Below are 24,142 nucleotides of genomic sequence, written 5' to 3' on the forward strand. Positions count from 1 at the left end.
CAGGCAGAGAACTCAAGCGACAGACAAAAGTATGGATCAGCTTTCATTTCTTAAATCTTTTAATGCACTTAAATATATTCATGATAAACCAACTAAGCATATATAAGTAATACAGTAAATAGTAATGCTGGATAAACAAGTAAACATTTTCATTAAACTCGAATATTGAACATGAATAGCGAAGGCATAACGGATTTTAAAAAGTATGTTTTCTCAACAAAGAAAAATATTAAAATTGTGCTTGAATATTTCCACGAGCAGCGATATATCAAAACTATTGATTTACTGCTAGAGAGTCTCCATACAGCCCTAAAAAGTACAACATCCCTCGTTTATTGCTGCTTATCAAGCAATCTACGTATGACTTAGTATTCATTCAAAACCAACTATTTACCACTTGCACCAGTCAAAAACCTCTCTCTCGTCAGCTCATCACTGGTTTTTCTGTCTATTCTGGCGTTTTAGGCAACTCCTTTGTTGTCAATCGGATAGATATAGCACCCTTTGTGCTTTCATTTTCCTCGCGCTACCGTTATTTGGAGTCTTTGAGTATTTAATAAAATTGTGATTAAAATGCAACAAACTATAACCATCGAGCACGAAGTCAGGTCAAAATAAAAAAGAGCTAATTTTAAGCAATCCGTTATAAAACAAGCATTTGCAATGCAATAGGTCTCCCATTTACGTGAGTTTAAGCTATTGGCATTGTAAATGACAATGCCTTTTATTTATGTTTTAAAAACAAAAATAAAAGGCATTGTTATTTGCAATGTCGATAGCTGAAACTTGCGTAAGTGCGAGACCTATTGCATCGCAAATGCTTGTTATGTTTATGTGAAGAGGCTGGTGTGGGAAAGCCTGGCTTGATCCGGTCAAGTTCCCCGGCTGGGAGGAATGGGCACCCTCATGTGGGGGGGCTGCCTAGCTCTGCAGAGAGACCTGAAGCCCCTTCTCAGAGACGCAAAGTCACCAAGGATTTGTAGCAAGAGAAACCGAGGTAAAGGGCAAGGGTAATCTGTATTTTTCCCCGAAAATAGAAACTCTCATTTTACCGCCCTCTAAAAGATGTAATTCGAAGTTCGGGTCGGACACAAAACCAAGACTTCTGGCACAGACCACTGCAGCAATGGCATTAGTCCAGCACACTATCTTCTCACTAGTTCTACATATACAAAGTCACTTTAATAGCTCCTTCATTTAAAAAACAAACATAATATGAATTTAGCAATCCCTTAAAGAGAGTCATTTTCTCTCCGGATTTCCCTTCTCTTTTTGAAACTCAGGAGCAGCAACATTGTCGTGGTGTCACCAGGGCTTTAAGTGAAAGCTTTTATAATATTCTATACTAGCCATAGTGGATACTTAGTTTATCTTATAGAACTAACAACCAGTGACCAAGCTAATAGTCCTGACTTGTTGCAGGTATAATGTCACTTGTTGTATCATATATCTGGATGCAATGACAGAAAAATACAAGTTGGGAGGTACGCTATGCTAAGCACCAGAGGTGCTACTAGAGCCAAATTTCGTTGGGGGGGGAAGTTCTAATAAAAATTCCGGGTGGGGGGGGGGATTCTTCCAGCATTAGACAGAGCGGAGATGCTGGGGCTCTAAGAAGGGGTGAGAAAACAACAAAGCCTCATTAACAACTAAATGGTCTTTAAAAGACCTGTGAAGTACTCGGGTGCAGGGGGGGCTGAAGCCCCTTGAGCCCAATGGGTGTTGCGCGCCTGCAGATTTACCCTACCCCCCCACTCATGCGACTGGGAGTTCACAGTGATGTGGTTCCGGGGCCCCAACAGATGTTTACATTTATTGCTATGGCGGGATTCCATCTTTGTATCACCTCGGCCTGGCTTGAGAGCATCCCCCCAGCTTTCTCACCAATGGCTTGCACCCCTGTTTGCAATGTATAATCTGGAAATGTCTGTTTACTCAAGAAGAGGCAAAAAGGCTAGCTTGAAACAGGTGTTGGTGCCTATCTTAGAATGGCACCTGGCTCAATCGCAGGTCCCAACTTACGGATGAATGAACAATATCTGTCTGACATACACGGGTACTTCTATCAGCTTCAGTATAACAGAGCCTGAATAATATTGTGGGAAACAAACTTTATCGCAGGGATAGCTAAGGTTAATCGGCCTCCGGCGAAGGAGCCGGTAGACACTCAGGAGAATCTTAATGGGTAGTTCTTGAACGTCACACACTTTAAAAATAGTAACTCAACTTGGATGGGGGCTCGGAGTTTTACCGAGTACGCCAACGTGCATTTAAAGGAAAGGATTGCACTGCCAGGGCTAATGGTTTGTTAAGGACAGAAACATCTCCATTCAAATCTGGGGAGACGGGGGATCTTTCATTTCAAATTGTGCCATCCCCTGTATTCAACTTAAGGGCAGTCTCGCTTCCAAGTTTACAGCACTACCAATCAGACGTCACTTCTACTTTTCTGCCAGGCAGCGGCTACTATATTCGAGTTGGTATGCAGCTCAGCCAGTTACAAGCGCGCCGCAAGAGATAAACTGCAGGAAACAAGTAAATAAACCAAGCGCGGCCGCTAAAGTAAGCGGACCGCGTGGCAAATCGTGTGGCAAATTAATTAAATAAACAAGCGCGGTCCCTAAAGTGAAAGAGGACCGCGCTGCAAATAACAAAATAAAATTGTGCTTACCGACTTATGGAGATCGTGTAGCACTGCGAGTAAAAGATCCAGTCCTAATGGGCGGTCACAAAAGGAGCCAGGGCGGTAACAAGGAGGGACTAAGAAGCCTCATATTGAATCGAAAGCCAGTGTTTACCAAGGACAATGCCACCAGCCAATGAAAAATATGGGTGCGGCTTCTGCTCCACTTCTAAAACATACCCTGCTACAGCATGCATCGCAGAGCAAGCAGCGCATGCACTGCAACGCTAGGCTCGACCTAAAAAAAACTTGAGAAAAAAAGGCAAACTAAATTTTGCAAGATTCTGGTGTAACAATCTCTCCATTTGAGTCAAGGCCACACAATCAGCAATGTGTACAACTTGAAGACATTCACATGGGGATGTTTCAAGTGCAGAGAAAGTCAATGTATACTTCACTGGAAGCTTTTAAAGGCACAGTGGTACATCTCAACTCACGTATCAAATTTGTTTGCTGTTACCGAATTTCAAGACACGACGACTACCCCAACCATCCAGCTGGCATATAAGTTAACAGGCAAAGCTGCCCACCTGTGCCACACTTCACCCCTGTTTCACCTAACCATGTTAGACAGAAGTAGTGTCCCTCCCACTGTTGTATTTCAGAGCCATAGCTGCTGCAGGACACTGCATTTATGGCAGATGGCGTTTGGGCCCTTTGTAGCTAGCCCTGCTGTATTGAAATGTGTCTCCCCTGGCATCATGTTCGTGCCCCTGCCCTTCTCCACGGTGGACACAATCAACAGAAACAACCGGTAGACCCCAACCTACAAAAAACAGAGTTCCTGTGCGCATGTGTTCTTCTTGTCATGCGCAGACGCACTATGCAGCAGTGCAGTGTCCTTTCAAAATCACCCGGAAGTAAACGGTACAGCTTCATAGCCGAGACGTTTGCGCTTCAAAGCGTAGGCTGTTTGTTGTGGCCTACGGGGTCTCTTCTGGCAGCTCCACTGATTTTGTTGCTGCTCCTTGCGATCCTTTTGGGAGTTTTCCTGTCCAAAAAGTGTTTGGAAAAACGTTTTCGTTGTGCACTCTAAAGTGTGAGTGAAATCACCGGAAATAGAGATGAGCACACAAAGGCGGGACTTTTACAGAAATGCACCAATAAGAAGCCAGTATTTCTGAATGCCACAGATAGTAACCAATGACAATCAGTGAGTTTCCATAAGCCCACAGAAGACATACAACAGGTCGAAGCTCGACCTAAAAATGAAAACCTATTGTTAGAGGTTGCTTTATGCAAGATGGCCATGGGACAAAGGCTCCTGAGAAAAACCTCAGCAAGGAGACCTTAAGCGACTGTCATTTATGGTTAAGCTGAAACCCAGACTCACTCTACAAAAGTCTTAGTTTCAGGCCTCTCTGTCCATGTGAAACATTGAAGGCTCTGGTTTTACATGATCTGAAATGGAAATGTTCAGCTACATTACAACTCAAGGAGAGAGCTCTTTGTGAATGTATGGAAAGTGGTCTTTCACAATATACAACAATGGCCTTATGTACAAAGCAGTTTTGCGGTCGGAAACCGGGCTGTTTGTGACTACAAACAGGCTTTTTCAAATGTACAAAGCACACATTGTGATTTAGTAACACGTTGCCGAATTGCAGTTTGTGTTAGGGATTCGGTATTTGGAAGAGGCTTGTTTAGGGCCTCCCTTTCAAATACAGAATCACAGTATTATGAATTAGGGTCGCAGAATATTCATATTTTTCTGTAACATCAAAGGAGGCGGTAACCATTCGCAAATTAGACGGGGGTCCTTTGGAGAACCCTTCGCCTTTGTGATTGTTGAAACAAATGGTTTTTAAGAGCAAGCAGTGGTTCCATGGACTACTGCATGCTCATAAAAAATGAAACTTAAAAGCTTCATTTTATTTGTTTGAAATTCATCTTGTTTTCCTTTATGGAAAACATTCTACATTTTTTAAAAATAGTGCTGTATAAAAAGCAATCATAAACATGGAAGTTTGCTGACCTCAGCAGGCCACCATCCCTGTGATGGCTGCAATTCCTAATTGGATTCCACTAGAAATTGCTATTTAAATGTTGTACGTTTTTGTACATTAGGAATAGCAGTTTGCGGGGTTGTTCGAGGCAAGATGGCGGTTTCCAGCTCTGACAAGTGAGCGGGTTGCTCCCGGGCTCCCACACCTCTATGAAGATTTGATACACTGAAGGAAAAGCACCTACTGTATCCCGCTGCCCGATGTGTGTACCATAGCAGTGTTCCTGGTATGCAGGGTTTCGCGGCAGCAGCATTTGTGGCGAAGGTTTGGCAGCTTCGTGGCGGTTACTGTCTCACAGCGAGGAGCCGGCGGTGGAGCGGGAGGCGTGTTGCGGAAGCCGCATCCTACGGAAAGCTATCAGGGAAAAGCACTGAACAGCTTATGATGCCTCCGAAAGCTGGAAGAGGGAGACTTCGCCCCCAGGGTGATGCCTCCAGCACAGGAGCAAGCACAGCTGGAGGCAAGAATGGTGCAAGCGCGAACAGAAAATCAAACAAAAAGGAGGCTGCAGCAAACGCAGGTATTGTCGCCGGCGATAAAAATACAAAAGACAGTTCCGATAAGCGCACTATTCCCCTGTTGTTTGCGGTGGGGAAAGAAAAAAAGATATCTGTGCAGTCTTCCCAGGTGGATACTCCTTTGATGGAAAATGGAGACGGGGAGGTCTTTGACAATTTGGGGCGGCAGGATATTATAGAGAAGGACTCTACCACTCACCATAGTGGCTCGGGCAATATTGATATTACTTATACCCCAGTATCTTTTCTGTGGGGGTGCTCAACCAACTGGAATGTTATGTGTGAACTTCTCCCAGATGCCACCATTAGACTCACTCTCCTCTGGAACTGCACTAAACAATGGCGAGTCGGAGATGAGATTAACCCCTAACACCTCTGTTAATATCAATACTAATACCGACAATAGGGAAAAATCCGGTTCGGGCTCTGGTATGGAGATGGAGCTCCAGAATAGGAAATCTCCTATAAAGGAGGTAGATTCTGGGGAAAATGTTTACTCACTCTCGGATCATTCAGATTCTTCTATTGATCTAGAGGCAAGTGTACAGATGCAGGCTGCCCTACATGATGATGGGATAAGCGGTCACAATAGCACGTTTCTAGAGGATACGGGAGGGGATTCATCGGATGGCAGTCGTCAGACAATTCACAAGAATCCCGATTTAAGAGAGGGAACTAAACGGGTAGATAATAGCAATGGCGGGAACACCTTACAATAGGACTACTCCTTTTCTACAGAACCAAACATTGGTACTAGGTCGGGCGATAACCCGGACATCCTGAAAGCAAAATCAGCAGAACCATCAGAGGAGGTCTCGCTGACGCTGATTTATCAAACTATTATGACACATAGAGAGGAGACACGAGCCGAGAGTCAAAGGGCTCCAAACTCTTGTCGTAAATTGCGAAATTCAGTACGCCACATAGCTAAAACTTGTAAGAAGTTCACCACAAGGTTTAGTAAGGCAGAAGCCAGTATTTCTTGCCTTGAAGAATTACTGGCCGCACAAAAGGCATTGACTGAGACCTTGCGAACCATGAAAGATGACACCCAGTGGAAACTCACCGATTTAGAGTATCAATCTCGCCGAAATAATCTGAGAGTCCTCCAAATTCCTGAGGGCACAGAAGGGTAGGACCCACGCACGTTTATTATCGAACTATTTACGGAGGCATTCCCTGAATTAACACAATGGGATTGGCAGAGAGAGGAGAGAGGTGGGGATAAAAAAACAAAAATAATCCACAGCAATGATGACGTTTTTGAGAATTTTGACAATGTCTCCTTTTTTTGATGTGAGCAAATGTTGGTATGTAAATGGAATTTATGGCAAAGCTAGGTCTTTGAGTTTGGACATTAAACGTTTGTGGGTTAAACAACTATAATAAAAGGCAAAGAGTGGCCACAGAGCTGCATGTAATTCAGCCTGATTTAGTGTGTCTACAGGAGACACATATACCATGGGGGAACCGGAAGATCCTGTCAGAATTGGGCTATGTAGTCTTAGCAGCCTCAAAGTAATCAACTATGACCAGGGGGGGTTGCGATATTAGCCAGACCAGCAATGCAAACAACGGGTCGTATATCGGTTGCTGTTCAGGGACGTTGGGCTATTTTGGAATGTTTGTAAACATAGTGATCCACCCACAGGTGTATATATACGCCAGGTCCTCCCAAATTAGGTATGTAGCCCCACAATGGTGGAAGATACACATTAGTTGTTTAAATACCCCTCACACACCAAAAGGGCCCTTGGTGTCATGCTTCATCATAGGGGTCTTCCCGCCCCTCTACGGGACGGGGTGTGCTGCGACCTACGTTTGCGCGGGAGCACTGTTATTGTGAGACAACTATGTGTCGTGTAGGGGTGTGAGAGGAAGGGTGGAGAGTGAGTGGAGGGGGGTGAATTAAGATACCTGGCTCGACGGTCTAAAAAATGTAATATACCTTTGAGCTGGTATCAATAAAAGGTGGGGAAGGAGTTGTGTATGCCTCAATGAACTATACCTCCCATATCTGCCGACATGTTTCGAAGCTCCCCAAGCTTCTTCTTCAGGACCTTAAGGATCCCTTCCTATACTCACAGTGATGTGTTGGATAGTCACAAATGTATGGTGTAAGAAAGATTATATAAGCAGGGAAATTAACTGCATGGAGTTATAAAGCCTCAATCGGTCTGTAGTCATTTCAACTTGAAATTTTATAGGATTTTTCACCATGAGCCTCAGAACGTACAACCTCCCCGAACGGCTCCGCTGGGTGTTCGGTGAGGTTGTACAAGGCAGGGCACTGTCCCAGGAGTTATAGCCTATCAGGCACTCCCTCCACCCGTCCTGAGGCTCATGGTGAAAAATCTTATAAATTTCAAGTTGAAATGACTACAGACCGATTGAGGCTTTATAACTCCATGCAGTTAATTCCCCTGCTTATATAATCTTTCTTACACCATACATTTGTGACTATCCAACACATCACTGTGAGTATAGGAAGGGCTCCTTAAGGTCCTGAAGAAGAAGCTTGGGGAGATTCGAAACATGTCGGCAGATATGGGAGGTATAGTTCATTGAGGCATACACACCTCCTTCCCCACCTTTTATTGATACCAGCTCAAAGGTATATTACATTTTTTAGACCGTCGAGACAGGTATCTTTTAATTCACCCCCCCACTCACTCTCGACCCTTCCTCTCACACCCCTACACGACACATAGTTGTCTCACAATAACAGTGCTCCCGTGCAAACATAGGTCGCAGCACGCCCCGTCCCGTAGAGGGGCGGGAAGACCCCTATGATGAAGCATGACACCAAGGGCCCTTTTGGTGTGTGAGGGGTATTTAAACAACTAATGTGTATCTTCCACAATTGTGGGCTACATACCTAATTTGGGAGGACCTGACGTATATATACACCTGTGGGTGGATCACTATATTTACAAACTTAATCCCGGGAGGATGTATCCACCTCCACCACTCATGCTGAGTGGTACCTCTCTACTCCTCATTTTGTTCCTTTTTCTATTTTGGAATGTGTCTTGGGGGGAATGAAGGTCACCTTATGCACTGTTTATGGCTCCAACCTCGATGAGAGCCCCTGTTGTTGAATACTTAAACGGAGAGCTTGCTTAATGGCCGGCTCCGTTATTGCTCTGTGGCTATTTTAATATCAATTTGAGCCATGCTGATTTTCAGTCTTGTGGCCAGAACGATAAAGGTAGGAAGCCTAGAGTTTTTAAGGCTATCCGATAGCCGATCATGGCCTTATGGACGTTTGAAGCAATTTGCATGCGCAAGACCCAGGGTATACGTTTTACTCCTATCCACATAATAAGCTAGTACGGCTTGACTATTTTTTTGTATCCCGTCTATTATTTGCAGGACAAAAAAATATGCGTTTATCCAAGGATTACATCGGACCATGCACCGGTAGTTTTAGATATCTCGGCACTTGGTACATGTGTAGCCCCAAGAGGCTTTACTTTTGATAGAAAACATCTTCTGGATAACTCTTTTCTTGAGCATATGACGGGGTGGATAAAAGATTTTTTTCGAATCAATCGATATTCCACAGAATGGGGGATTGTTTGGGATACATTCAAAGCGGGCTTTAGAGGAGAAGTTATGAGCTATGGGTTATATAAGCAAAAACAAGCCAAATTGGCAATGCAGGAGCTATACAACAAACTTAAAATAGCTGAAGAGAATCTGGCAGGTGGGATAGCAACTGGTAGTAATATTGTAGCTTTGCAAACTAATTTGGCTAAATGTGAAGATAAAAAAAAATTGTTATGGAGTAAAGAAATTGCTTTAAAATATCAAACTTATAAAAAAGACTGTTATGAGTTTGGAGAGGCCACTGGGCGATGTTTAGCTCAGAAGCTACGTACGAAGGAGGTTCGACAAAGAATTACTGCCGTGAAAAATGCCTCAGGGGATACGGTTTACAACCCTCAGGAAATTCTTAAGGTCTTCTTTGATTTTTATACAGAATTGTATACAGGGCAAGATATTGGGCGACAGCCTTCAGATATAGGGCTTTCACCTTCGCTGTGGAAAAAATTGGACCAGGTGAAAGCTGAGATGTTGGATAGCCCTATCACTTTAGATGAAGTAGAACAGGCTATTAACAGCTTGGCGACTGGAAATGCCGCAGGCCCAGACATACTCCCTTTGGAAATATGTAAGACTTTTTTCAAGATCTAATAACTAACATGCTTGCGGTTTATAAAGCGGCACAAATTGGGGGGGGGGGCACCGCGATCCTGGAACAAAGCTAGCATCATCATATTTAAAAAGAAAGGTAAACCATCTGACCTACCAGCGTCCTACCGCCCAATCTCTCTCACCAACTGTGACGGTAAAATGTATGCAAAAATTCTCGCAACTCGGTTGGCGAAAGTCATATCTCCCCTGGTCTCGTTAAGGCAGCACAGTTTTATACCGGGAAGGTGAACTGTAAATCATATCAACAGAGTAGTGACCCTGTTTGACATAGCACAGGTAGAGTCTAGGGAGCTAGGATTGATCCTCCTCAATGCTGAAAAAGCATTTGATTGTGTTTCGTGGGACTTTCTCTGGGGGGGGGGGCTACAGCAAATGGGGTTTGGTCATGGATACAGTCAGGCTCTTCAGGCCCTATAGCGATCTCCCACAGCCAAAATATGTTCAATGGGGTTTTGTTCTGAGGCAATTCAGATTTTCAAAGGTACACAACAGGGATGTCCCTGCTCCCCGCTTCTGTTCGCGCTTTATATTAATCCTTTTTTAACTATGTTAGAGCGGAGCAACCAGATTGTACCCTTTACTGTTCGGCAGGATTCTTTTTGTGTCTTGCCGTATGCAGATGAAATTGCGATTGTAACGGCTAGTCCAGGTACGGCTGTACCCGAAATCGAACGGATGGCACAGGAGTTTGGTATTGTTTCAGGCTATAAACTCAATACATCCAAAACCCAAATTCTATGCACAAGCCAAACTTTGGGTAACGACCCTAGAGTCGTTAATGAAGCTATATATTTGGGCATTAAGATTCGGGCCCATGTAAAAGAGATTGTCGATGTTAACTGGGGCGATATTATAGGTAAAGTTAAGTTAGCAGTTGGGAGAGTTTGCATCTTTCCTTGGTTGGCAGAGCCAATGTACTTAAAATGAATATCTTGCCTAGGGTAATGTATTTTTTAGGGCAGTTCCCCTGGAAGTAACCTCTGGACAACTTCAACATCTGCAATCACTCTGTGCAAGATATATGTGGACCACAGGGAAACCACGCAGAGCCGCTCGGTTTGACTCCTCCTCCTCCTCCTCGAAAGAGAGAGAGAGAGAGAGAGAGAGGTGGATGGTCGGTTCCTGACTTTGCCCTCTATTATTATGTCTGCATTTTGTCAAACATTCGTATATTACTGACAGGAGAGGAAGTGAATAACCCGGCTGAGGCCCCCTCAATTAATCAGATGGTTTTGGATTCGGAGGTGAATAACTGTTTGTTTAAGAAAATTGAAGGTAGCTATTATAAAAGAACCCGCTTTAAAGTTTTTGAAGTTTGGAATATAGTTCGAAAGAATGTACAGATTCCTGGGGTCTCCCGGTATACACCTACCACCGCAGTAGGAATATTACCCTCGATCTTCTGGGATTATGTGGCAGCTAGTTGGAGATCGAGAGTTATTTGAATTGGCGATTTTTAACTGGCTGACGGGGTCTGTTTCTCATTCTCAGGCTTAGCGGATAAATATCAACTATCTAAAACCCAATTTTTCAAGTTTCTACAGATAAGGGATTTTTTAGGCAAACATCCAATCAGGCTGACATCATATAAGATTGTGGAAGCTATTAGGCGTCAGGAAAACATTGGTTCTCTGTATAAAATATTATTAGCTGTAAGATCGGACGATTTGGAGAAGTATAACTAAGTGGGGAAGCTGGTTGGGAAATCAGTCGGTTTCTTTAGAGAAATAGATTGATATTGCTGGGAGAATTTTGCTGGCAGCTAATTTAAAAACCCAACATTATAAAACACTATTCAAACTATACCATACCCCCGCCAAAATGATGAAATGGGGGGAGTCATAATGATGGGAAATGTTTTCGGTGTGGTGCAGATAATGCCGATATTTTTCATATATTTTATTAATGTTCCACTCTGACTCCTCTGGTAGGATCTATAGAAAGGTTTTGTCAGAGATTATGGGAGTACCCATTAAAATTTCAACGGCCATGATGCTGTTAGGGATTGGAGAGGAGATGCGCCAAGGGATGCCAATGTATACATTTCTAGTATCCATAGCCACGAGGTTCCATCTTTTGAAATGTGGAGGGCCAAGTTCTGTAATATTTTGAATATGGAATTTAGTCTTTACTCTGTTAAAGCGCCCAGAAAAAGAAAGATTGGTCTTTATGTGTGAGGGGCAATGATTGACTGTATGGCGGATTAATAATAACGTGTATATGGAAGGAGCTGTAATTTCCTGTGCCTTTTTTTTGGTTCTTGGTTCTTGTGTCTTATTCTTTTCTTTTTTTTGTAGGAGCAATTGACACTATGATGGATTGAGATTAATGTTTGTATAGGCGGACGAACTGAATTATTATTGTGTTATGATTTAAGACAAGTGTTTATGTGTATTTTGATTCTGTGGATTTTTCAATAAAAAACAAGGAATATCAATTTGCTAATTGCGAATATATAAGAATCGCAGTTAGAAAATACCAATCCCTAAATGTTGTACATATGCCCATTAGTCCTGGTTGGCTACAATAATACCAATTGGCCATAGATACATGAATGTTGTTCAGGTGCCACCTTCTAAACTGTTCATGTTTTCTGACTATGCAACAAAAACATTCACACGGTTTGTTTCTTTCTCCATTGAAGCAATTGTGAATTTATCGCTGGAGAGTAGAAGTAAAGAATCGAGGGGTTTACATTAATAGGAAATGAGCAATAGTCTGTAAAGTTTGATTAAATGAAAGATTAGGAAATGTGACTTGTTCGTTATTGATAAGGAACACTTTGCCAAGAGTTATCCATGGCTTAAATATGCTCTTAAAATGTCGTTGAATGTTTATTTTCTCAATAATATAAATGCATACAGGCATGGGGATACAAGTAAGAACATTACACAACATATGTAACACCACCACCACCACCAGTACTAATGGTAATGCAGTAGTTGTACTACTGTAGAAATAACTGGTAATTACAACAAAGTGTTTGTCTGGGACTGCATTATAAATGCCATGCACGTTCATGGTGTCTGCAGACTGTGAAATCAAGATTTAGAAGAAAACTGTATACTGCACAAGTGTGCAAACACTCTTTCCTGTTAAAAAACACAAATGCAACGCGCTATTTGTAGTCTGCCAGCACGTGATACCTACTAGACCCAAGTGTGCATATTCTGTTAAGGTGATTTGCCCTGCAAATAAAATAAAAGGGAAGCACATTAAAGGGACACAGAAGAATGGCCAGGATTACAATTAAAATTTCTGACCCATAGTAGTAAAATAAAACTCGTAGGTTGTGAATACCACTTTTTTTTTACTCAAACAAAAGGGTAAGTTCACCTTTGTGAATCCGGTCCAGAGTGTTTAAATTACGTGATTTTCTTTCTTGAGTTACATGGAGAAATGCATCAGAAGCTGGCGGCAAATAGTGGCTTATATTTGCCAACATATGTGTGGTGGTGTTTTATCCAGTGCTGGGGTTAATGTTTAATCCAGGTATTTCCATCAAGTAGCTATGGGGCTATCAAAGCCACTTGTTTCAGGGGATGGGTAATGGGTGTGCCATGTGCGGGTATGTTTACATGTATTTGGTTATGTGTGCATGTGTCTGTACATGCATGCAATGGTAAACCATGAGCAGTTGAAGCAGAATCTGTCCATGTTGGTTATGTGTTCATGTGAGTACTTGATGATAAAATTGGCAGGTGGATCTTCGTGGACCATGAAAGGAAAACTTCTATTTTGGGGCAAAATAGTTTTTTCATGTGTTGTTTTGTTTATTACCTAATATCTGTGCGTTTGATACAAAACATGTATTTTCAGAAAGTATTAGCGCGAATGTTTGAAGATGCAGTGATTCCATTTCCTAAAAATATTTAAAGCTGCTCTTTGAATGATAATTCATATTAAGTTGGGTAGTTGTGTTGCTATCATTATTTCCTTTGTACCAGACGGCACTTGCTTCTATGGCTGTGTTTTTTCATCAGTCATCTAGAGGCATTTCATAATGCTAAACCTTTTCATGGTATTACTGATGGTAACTACACCTGACCCTTTGGGGCGGTCATGATTTGTAGTCTCACATCTAGGGGTCACAATTATACTCAAATCTGCTGCCACCACCTTTGTACCAGTGGTAATATCCATTAGTAACGTGGATGCTTGTCACTGATCAGAAGTAGCTCTCATTGTAGAAAAGGTTAGAGACCCCTATTTTAATCAAATCCTGTTTTTATCTTTTGCAGCTTGGTATTTGCAACCCCACTTTGCTGTGCGTTATTTCCTCAGAAAAGGTAATTATTTCATTGAGTAATGTAAATGTTATACTTGTGTTTATAATTCTAAACGACCTACCCCCACATCCCACCCAAAAAAGCTCTTTTAAATGAAAAATATGAAATATTTATTTTATCCATGCATGACTTAACTGCCTAACCCAATTCATTTTTCAGCACTGCAAGAGATATTGAGGCATAACTTAGAAAATCCTGTTCCTAATAAGTAATCATGGTCGCCATGCTACCTTTCTGGACATTTGTCTTTCTATACCTAGTATACCTTATATTGGTTGTAAATTTGTTTTTTCACCATTATACTTGCTCCACTGTAGCATTTCTGAGATTTTCCAAAGAAACACTAGTTTTTTTTCAGTGTGTATATATTCCACGTGATGTTTTATAGTCCTAACATTGATGTAGAGCCCATTCATTTTATTGAGGTGAGTCATCCACTCTGTTCTCAAGTCTATACCTCATATTCCTTCTGTCTACCACCAGGTGTGGTACGGACAGTTCCTTTCCCCACAACTTTTTTTTCAATTTTTGTTTCCTATAGATTTCTGTCTGGGGAACTAATTGCGAGTCTTTCGCTATGGATATTATAATTATTAACTGGCTTATGGTTGGTTTCTGGTAGCTGTCTTTTTTTGCATTCCCTGAAACATTTGCTTATGGCCAGCTTTGTGTAAAAGGCTGTGGTGCCATAGTGTTTCACTGATTCAATTCTAGTCTTATTAGATTGGGGTTATTTATTTATTTCTACCCTTGTTTTTCTGCATTTAGCTTTTGCCTGTCAACAGTACAGCAGTTGACTACATTTCTCCACTGACCAGGTCAATTCCAGTAATAGTTTTTTAAAAGTTTTTGCATTCTCGATGAATACAGGATGTTCAGGTCCCCTATTTGTTCTAAGGTCTTACTTGAGTCCCTGCTGCATACACCTAACGTCAGACCCTGCAGACGGTAGACTCTCTGCATAACATGGATTGTACTTAGGATCCAAGTGCCCTGAAGTGCTGATTCTCTACCAGTCCTCTTATTTATCTTCTTTAGAGGTTGAGCTTGAAGTGAGAATTTAAATGGAGGTGAGTAATAAGTGCCCTCAGTGGTTCTAACCTACACTCTAGCCTTGTCTTTGTCAAATTTCATCTGTGGGACATATCGCACGTCGGCAGCTCTGAATTATCCTGTCCTGCTGTTGGAGGTGGAGACTTGCCTCCTTCTGCTGTACTCTTCCCCACTGCTACCATCACAGCCAGATGAACTCCACACCAACAAGTTAGGATTAGACTAAATTTATAAATCTATTGTTCTGCCAGGGACATCAGTTAGGAACAAGATAGCTAACAGCTCCTATAAACTACTACTTTTTAAAAAAGATTAAAGTTATTTTTTAAAGTCGGGAATGTACTAATAGCTAGGTTACTCCAAGGATAGTAACCCATTTATGAATTATTTGAAATCCACAAACATCCATAGAAATTTACACAAGTCAAATATTGCATTAGGCTTATGTTCATAACTCACTAGTCTTGGAGAGAGAGTAATGGAGCAACCACTTTGAAATGTATTTTAATTTGCATTGATCAAGCAGGTGAAATTGACTGGCTCAGCAGTCGTTCTGAGGTTTGCTTCCCCTGAGAGAATTCCGAAAACAGTGTGCACAAATGGTACATTTTACTTATCAATTCTCAAATAATGTGGCCAAAAACGCTAAAGGCTATCCAGGAAGTTTCGTGTGGAGACTCATGAAACAATCAGATTGACCATTGCCTATCTGCTGTGAATCCACTTTCTCAGAGGTGGTAAATGAGCAATTTCTTCCAAAGAATATTTTGAAAACAAATTGATATTATAAATTGTTTACCGCTGTAACTTCCTGCGGTTGCTACTTTAGCTGATGATTTATTCTTGTCTTTGTCACAAATAATAATAATAATAATACAGTGCATTGCATAATCGAAAAGCTTGCTAGACCAAACTTTTCAATAGTAAAATGGCAACCTCAATTATTTTTTTTAAATGTTTTAATATTTGTACTCTAAGCTAATGGAGGCCGCATTTAGGTGACTGGGTTATTTTTCTTTTATGGCATATGCGTGCAATGAAAAGAAATTAACATCGCACAAGCATGCGTATGCCAAACCTATTGAATTTTCTATTGTTTTTTCTTCTTTGTCCTTTTTTACACTTTTATTTCCTGCTGTTTTATTTCCCATTTATTTCCTTATTTCCATATTTTAATCTTTTTCCTGCTTAACTTCAGACAATCTTTTTCTTCATTACTTCTTACTTTCTATCTTCCTTTCCTTCTATGATAACTCCTTTCTTCTATTTCTTTCCCTCTGTTTCCACCTTATCTTCTTGTTTTACTGCATTCCACGATTACTTAATTATATATTTCTCTCCATCTTTTTCCTGAATTCTTTCCATCTTTATGCCTCCTTTATTTCACTTTTCTTCCTAGTTTTCATTCCAGTCTTTCTTTTTCTTTTTTTCTATTTGGCATAAAGGAAGGAGCCTTAAGTTGAGGCTCAGGGTTTAGGTCAGGGCTTAACAAGAGCGTTAGGACTCGAATTAGAATGAGTTCATTATATTTGTTTTTAAAGCCTTTCATAATTATAGTGTAAAACAGTATATTTGTGTTTTAGTTATACATATGGTCGTATTTTCATTTCAATATTTTTTTTGAGATATTACAGCTTAGCTATAATGAACTACAGGCCTTCATCTTCTGGAAACAGCCATGCTTGCACCACCTTAAACTTTGTCCTCTGGAATATCCACTGCACTGCCGTACTTTAGTCTGAGTGTAATTGTCCACATAACCTGAATCTGCTGTGACTCTAGTGGCCAGATGTACGACTGTGTTTAGTGGTCGCAAATGGGAAATCGGCCAGTTTGCGACCGCTAAAAAGGGCTGTAGCATATACCAAACTTATTTTGCGAGTCAGTAACCTGTTACAGACTCGTAAAATTGGTTTAACGGGTCGCAATTAGGAAGGGGCATGCCAAGGGCGTCCCTTCCTAAAAATGAGTCGCAGGACGATATAAGGTTGTTTTGTGACGGCAAACACAGTCGCAAAACAATCGCATTTACCACCAATTTCAAATTGGTGGTAAGCAAGTCGCAAACAGGAAGGAGTCCCTAGGGGACCCCTGCCCCTTTGTCAATGGCAGCGAAAATGGTTTTTTAAGAGAACTGCCTGCTCGCAAAACATTTTTACTGAAACGTTTCATTTTTATTTTTTAAATGCAGCCCGTTTTCCTTAAAGGGCTGCATTTAAAAAAACAAAAAAAAAAAAAACAATCTGTTTTATTGAACAAGCATTCACGGACATGGTGGCCTTCTGACCCCATCAGGGCATCATCCCTGTGAGTGTCGGCCATTCCCAATGAGGCGCAAAATGTGACCTGCCTCATGAATATTAATGAGGCAGGTCCTTTGCGACCACTTGGAAATCGCAAACAGTGTTTCAGACACTTGTACATCAGGGTTTGCGAGTCACAAGAGAATGCAAATTGCGAGTCGGAAACACTGAGGGTCGTACATCTGGTCCTAGATCTGCTGTGTACGACTGCAGTTTTATATTGATTGTTGGATGGGAAAGGTCTCTGGCTTGGCTCAGAACAGCGGGCACCCCTGCTCTGAGTTCTCCATAGCAAGTCTTTGGTTTTTATTTTGGTTTTTGTCATTAGCAGTGGGTCAGAATCTATGGCGTGGAGGATATAAAAAAGAGGGTTCCTTTGAAGTTTAGTGACAGCCCATGCCCAGTATTTGATCTATTCTTCCCTAAAGAAGTTTCTCCCAACAGGTGGAAAGTTAGCTGTGTGTTAGGAAGCCTCTTCTGTACTTGTGCCTTTGTTATTGGTCTCCACCAAGCGGGAGCCCGTAGTACCACCCTTCCTTCCTGTAGATAAGACGAGAAAAAGACAGTAAAGGACAAGTCAGGGAGGAATACAAGTATGGTGTCGGTTAGAAGCAGAAACTATTGTTGCAGAGAATTCTCATCAACCAGTAACTGATGCTCACCAGTGGAGACTGAGAAACATTTCTGTACGCCAGTGAGGGGGGTTGCTGAATGCTGACCCTCCATGCCAGGCTCAATACAAAGAACCCTGTTGTTGTGAACCTACCTTGAGGGATGGAGCACTTTATTGTCGAGTGAGGGTGATGAGGTATGCATGAGGAAAAGGCTGTCCGAAAATGAGGGTCATAAGCAGATGTGCAGGAAGAACAGAATTTGGCCAGCTGTATTACAAGAAGGCACCAATACTCTCAGGCTGTGGGGTAAGGTCTTGTGACACTGTTTCCACTGCAGCGTGACCATGGGCAAAGTAGTCCCTTCCGCGAATATGTGCTTGCATGGGGCATCTCTCCCACCTTTCCACAGATCACTGCGGGAGGCAGCTGGCAAATGTGACTACACAAGACAGAATCCACTACGAAGTGCCTGCGACAACCTGATGCACATAAATATTTGTAACCGCAATCCGTTTCATCACTAGAAGTAGAAACTCCTGGGATAGCTAGGTGGTAGGGAAGAACTCAACTCTGACCAAACCTCTACGGCCTCAAACTCTGAAAGATCATCGCCGTGACTGAGGTGATCTGTTCGCTGTGGGTGGAGCTTTGGGCCCAAAAAAGACCAGGCAAAAATGACCTCCCTCTCCTACTAGCCCGAGTAAGCGTGGGTTCTGTCCTTCTGGGCCCACTGAGCCTCTCTGCTCGTGGAACAGAGAATCATGCAATGCACGACAGCACCTCCTGGTGGAGCAAAGAAGATGAAGGGCCGGGCGGAGATGGTTGCTGCCACTCACCGGTGAGTGCGACACCCCGGCTCAGCAGGCAACTTCACACTACAGACTCCTGCACATCAACATTCAGCGGTACTGGGTTGCTGGGCCGTTGTATTAATTGATACACCCTAAGATAGGTTTACAGAGAGTTAGGAGATAATTGCATATTTCGCCCTGATTGAGTAAAAGGCTTTTGTAATTTATAGGTCTTTTGGCTCGTTTACTCTACCTCCGTCCCGATTTTGTTATGTTCCCTGTAAAAAGTTGAGAGTAGTTTCCAAAGAGATAATTATATATACCATCTGCACTCTCTGCATTTCATGTGTAGTATCAGCTGTATAGCATGATTAAATTACTCTTTCTTTTCAAATAAAGCCCTGGCATGACAAGTCATTATTAGTTGCTACTGTATGTTTTACCCTTCGAGTTTCTGCCCCAGACCATCTCCCTGAGTAATCTTTGGCCTTCTCCACTCTGCTACCTTGAAAGTCAAGTGTTGAAAGTTTGCACTAGCTACTCGGTTCGACAGTAAAGGGAACCCCTGGTCACCAGCAGTAAAATGCTTGCATTGTCGCTATTAGAGCCCAGTAGCCCCTGATTTGCCGGGTCCGGCGATTAGCATTTCTTTTTGCAACTGAATTAAGTTTTGGTGCACAAAAAAGCAATTTGCCTATTTGCCTTCGAGATCTTTATTAGATTTATAAACACTGAATATCTTTATGAAATTCAATAACATTTCGATTTTGCAGAAGGAAAAGCTCTGTTCAGAAAAAGCCAATGTTCGTGTCAAGTCACCAGGTTCCTTATCTATATTTTTCATTTTCAATAAAAAGAAATGTACTAGAAACAGTAGGAAATCAAAAATGACTTAACAATCATTAGCATAACCCCTTTTTGTTTTCTACATTACAAGGGTAAAGTGAGAGGAAACAGGTTTCAGTGTCAAAAGCGCCTTCAAGCCTTGGTGGATACTTTAGGCCACAGCTTAGTGATGTGTGAACTATCATATTCTTGGCCTGCTCAGGTCAGCTAGTAAATTGATACTACCATTAGCCAGGGCATGTAAATTAAATACCCCTAGTGGACCTGCAGCACTGATTATGCCACCCACTTAAGTAGCCTATTAAACTTGTCTCAGGCCTGCCACTGCAGCCTTTGTGTGCAGTTTTACACTGCCATTTCGACCTGGAAAAATAATCTTTTTGTAAGGCCAAACCCTTCATTTTGTATTCATAAAAGTCACCTCTAGGTTAGGCCCTTAACAGACAATCTGGGGCGAGGGCAATTAGGCAGGAAATTCCATGCACCTCTGGGAGTGTAAGACTCTAGGAACCTCTCCTACTTCAAAGTGAGAAGGTATAAAAATGGACACTCAAACCCCATCTCTTTAGTACACCTCTGGAAAACGGAGTACTGTTGTGCTACTCTGCAAGAAGGACTGCTTATCTGCTGCCTGAGTGAAAAGGTCTGAACCTGCATCTTGAACCCAGGATTACCAGAGTGACTCCAAGGGCTAGTTGGCTGGTCTCCTCATCAGAGCCTCAGGAACAGAGAAGGCTCCAACCACCTTGAACTCAGCACCTAGACTCTGTCTTTGTGAGTCCTACCACTCAAGCGGTGCCAGCTAAGTCCTGGAGTTTTGGAAGTGTGCTTGTAGGTACTCTGCCAACCCAGCTTTAGTCCATGAGCAGAACCGACACAGCGCGACACATCTCTTCGCAGCACATCGGAAGCACCACTGCGCAACGCATCCCAGAAATGTAGGAACTCGTATCTTAGCCCGCAGCTTCCTCGGTACCACCACTGTTCAACGCATCCACAACGCAGGACTTCGCATCACAGGCCCTCATCTACATCATCCTTGACAACAGCGCAGGACTGTGTATATCAGCCCCGCAACTTCCCCGAAACTGCCACTGTGCGAGACAACCTAGACTCGTGATCTTGCAGTGCTCTGCAAAGCAGGATTTAAATACTTTTGTTCAGCTTGCCTAACTTGGCCCCTATATCAGGTTTGCGCTCCATTGCAGTAGGCCTTAACTTGTGACTTAGTCCCGGTCAGAATAGACCAAATAACCATAGTTGGTGCATTGTGCTTCTAGGCACCATTTTCACTTAAAACATTGAAATTGCATACCTCAGGTTCTAATGATTGGATTTTTGTTTTTCTGGTCTCATATCATTTATTACATTTTACTCCATTTGTTTCAAAATTGGTGTGGGATTTTCCTTATGTTGTGTTTTCACTTTATTACTGTTTGAAGTGCTCCATAAATACTTTACACATTACTTCTAAGTTAAGCCTGACTCCTTTGTGCCAAACTACCAGAGGGCTAAGCACCGGCTAATTTGATATTTGCTTGTGTTGCTCCCTAAAAGAGATTGTGGTTGCTGCTTGAGTAGGATTTCACCTAATTTCCTATAGTTATGAATTATGTTGTACATTTTTTCCCCAAAATGTAACCTATCGTCTGCTAGTTCATTTTACCGTTCTTTCTACATTTAAGGTTGTCACAGAAACATTTGCTAACTTGCAATTTTAAAACAACTTTCTCTTGTATAATGTTACGCCATCTTTTTGCAGTTTCTTAGCCATAGAAAAAAGAGGTGTTACTGTTAAGCAGTTTGCCTACCTTAGAACAATGGAATACTTAGTTCCCTTGGTTGAGTTTTAGACCTGTCACCTGGTGATGACAGTAGCTGTCAAGGAAAACGCTTAACTCACCAAGCCATTTTGCCAGCATATTCTGGAAAACATCCAGCAGGGATGCGTAGGGAGGATCATGCAGTCTGATATGTGCATTCTGAAAGCAATATTGTTTATAGAGAAGGAGCCGAAAGTGAGCAACCATCCCTTTGAAATTCCTACAGTTTAAGTGGTGGTCTCTTCACTCTTCCCTCCTCCTACTCTGTATTTTATTCTGAGTTTGTTGGTCTGAGTGGAATCCCATGTTGGATGACATTTTTTAATTTGTACAACAGTTAACATACAACTAAACGCCATTTTTCAAATTGTTTTTGGTTTGTATTAATAATCTGTCAGAAATTGAACTGAGCTACTTTATGACATCCTGAGACCCTACCTTGCAAAGTGAGCCTGAAATTACTTTCATCGCAACGCTTCTTTATAATCTAAAGACTTAAAAAAGTAACAGAAAATGTTGTTTTTGTGAGCTTTGAAAAACCTCAAAACTTTGCTGATCAGGAATAACATCCAAGGCATGCCCCCTTTCTCCATATTATTTTCCTTGGGGTCCACCAGACCACTCCTTTTTGGGCTTCTGTTTGCTTAATACCATTTTTACTCTAGAACAAGATGACGTTGTTCAGGAAGTATCTGTTTTGCACTTTTGTAAATGTGATAAAAAAAATCAAATTCAAATCAGCCAATGAATCAGAAGTGGAGACTCTAGCTGGACTGGAGTGCTTTGTTACAGAGAAGTAGAGGAGGTCCAGTGTGCTTTGACCTCCATAATTAGTAGCAGTGTCACACCCTTTTCATTTAGGGACAAGTCTGAACCGAGATGACAGATTCCCGCAACCTATGAAGAAGAAGGATGAAGGAAGACGCCCAGCAGAGGAGACTGCAGAGAAGAACTGATTTGGCTCCAGCCCTACCAGCCCGTCTGCAGTTTCCAAAGATCCTGGGCCAAAAGTTGCCTTATCCTGCAGCCAGCGACCAGCAGAACCCCTGGAAGGACTGACTGCCTTTCACAAAGACCTGAATCTCTTGTGAACAGCAGCTCTGTTAAAAAAAACTACAGAGACAGACTCTGAGCCTGCTGAGGACAAAGAAGCCCGATGCCTCGAACCACCACCACTGCACCGACGCCTACGGCCCGAGTGGCCCACCAGGGCCAGTGAGGTACCCCAGCGCTCCAGAGTCCGAGTCCACCATGGGTTGACCTCTGCAGGACACCCCAACATCACCTGCAGCCTCTGTACGGAGACCCCCCCCCCCCAACCGCGAGTGGCCCGGTAAGGTGAAATCTGACCTCAAAACGCACCCCTGCATCCAGCCGACCTGCGCCCTGGAAAAGACAACCCAAGGTGCACCTTCGTCCCCGAGCCCTCCAACTTACCTGCCCAGCTGTTGGTTCCTCCCGAAAGACTTTGTGGACCGAACACTCAGCCAAATTCCAAAACCTGCAACTACCATTGAATAAAGGGCATCCGAGACCAAAACCGCACCCTGCACCCGGCCACCCCTGTGCCGCTGTGGATGCACTTTGTGTGCTAACTTAGATCCACCTTCGCCCTGAGCTTAAGTCCAGGAGCTTTGCTCCCACAACCTTGTGGCCTGCTCGTGAGCAGCCTCAAACAGGAGGCCCCCGAACCCCCATTGGATAACATTGGGCCTCGGCACTCTGCACCCGGCCACCCTGGTGCCGCTGAGGGTGTTTTGAGAGTGCCTCTTCAACTCTGGTTCTAACCCCCGAAACCCAACTCCCTTAACTAAGTTGTTACCTGTAAACCGATAACTTCATTTCCTCCCATAGGATTGCATAGACTGCTTTTCCTTGAAAAAAAATTTAAGTGTGGAGTTTGTTTATATGAAACCTTGAAAAACTGCAAATATACAAAAACTGAATTACTTACCTTTTGTCTAGGAAATGTCACAGTGTGCTATCTAGGCATATCACACTGATTAGCAAAAGTAACTTAAAAAGTAATCCAAGAAGTAATGTGTACAGTAATCTACAAAGTAACTGAAAAGTAATTTTGATTATTGACTTGCGTGTAAATCAACCAACTGCATTTGAACCTGCATTCAACTGTAATTCACTGCATAAACCTTACAAAGTATTATTTCATTTACCTGCACCAGGCCTGGCTTGGTTCTAGAAATAAAATAACAAAGTAATATTTTTATACAAACAAATTGGTCTGAGTTTAGTCTTTGAATGTGTGACATTATTTCTTGCCAGAGTGTGTACAATAAATGCTTAACACTACCCTCTGATAAAGCCTTACTGCTCGCCCACACTACCACAAATAGAGAGTAAGGTATTATCTACTTTTACCTCTAGCTACCTTTGGAGTTCCACTGGACTGTGCACACTATACCTTCCTTTGGTATAGTATATACAGAGCCAGCTTCCTACTTTGGTGGCAGCAATGGGATTTTTGGGGGTGTTAGACCGGTCAGCCCTTTGGGTGGTCCCTCCTCATCATTATTTATTTTGTCCCACTTTTGCCTCAAACCCTGTTAGTATTTTTTCCTTTTCGGGAACCACCAGACTTTTTAGTATTGATGCAGATTCAGGGAGCCATTTTATCTACCCCTGGAACTTCTGTCTGAGGGCCTGGAGCACAAAATGGTGGCCACCCATTGTCACCTGTGACATCACTGGAACCTACTAGAACCTTCTGCAACATTCTGGAACCCTGTGACAGTTGGAGGCGGTTTGGAATGTTGGGAAGCTAAGCCAGAGTTGACAGTTGGAGCGGGTAGTTGGCACCTGACTGGTGAAGAGAGAGCAGCAGAAACCTGAAGGAGGAAGGAGTGAGGCAGCAGGGGTGGAAACTTGTGCCTGGAGTGGGGTCCATAAACCCACCCTTGATACTAGTCCCTACTGACTGAGCCCAGCCTGGAGCCCTGTGTGGGAGAAAGCAAGAAAAACCATCTTAAGGACCTGG

General features: G+C 42.5%; 1 protein-coding gene across 1 annotated transcript in view; it reads left to right on the forward strand.

Moving 5' to 3' along the window:
• Positions 1-24,142, forward strand: part of LOC146811059 (sideroflexin-1) — a 291,428-nt gene that overhangs the window by 259,088 nt on the left and 8,198 nt on the right. Inside the window, exon 11 of the mRNA XM_085618095.1 lies at positions 13,670-13,717. Coding sequence (XP_085474221.1) covers positions 13,670-13,717 — 48 coding nt within the window. The remainder of the gene's footprint in view (positions 1-13,669; positions 13,718-24,142) is intronic.

Source organism: Triturus cristatus, chromosome 7 (genome assembly GCF_964204655.1).
Source record: "Triturus cristatus chromosome 7, aTriCri1.1, whole genome shotgun sequence".
Classification (NCBI taxonomy): domain Eukaryota; kingdom Metazoa; phylum Chordata; class Amphibia; order Caudata; family Salamandridae; genus Triturus; species Triturus cristatus.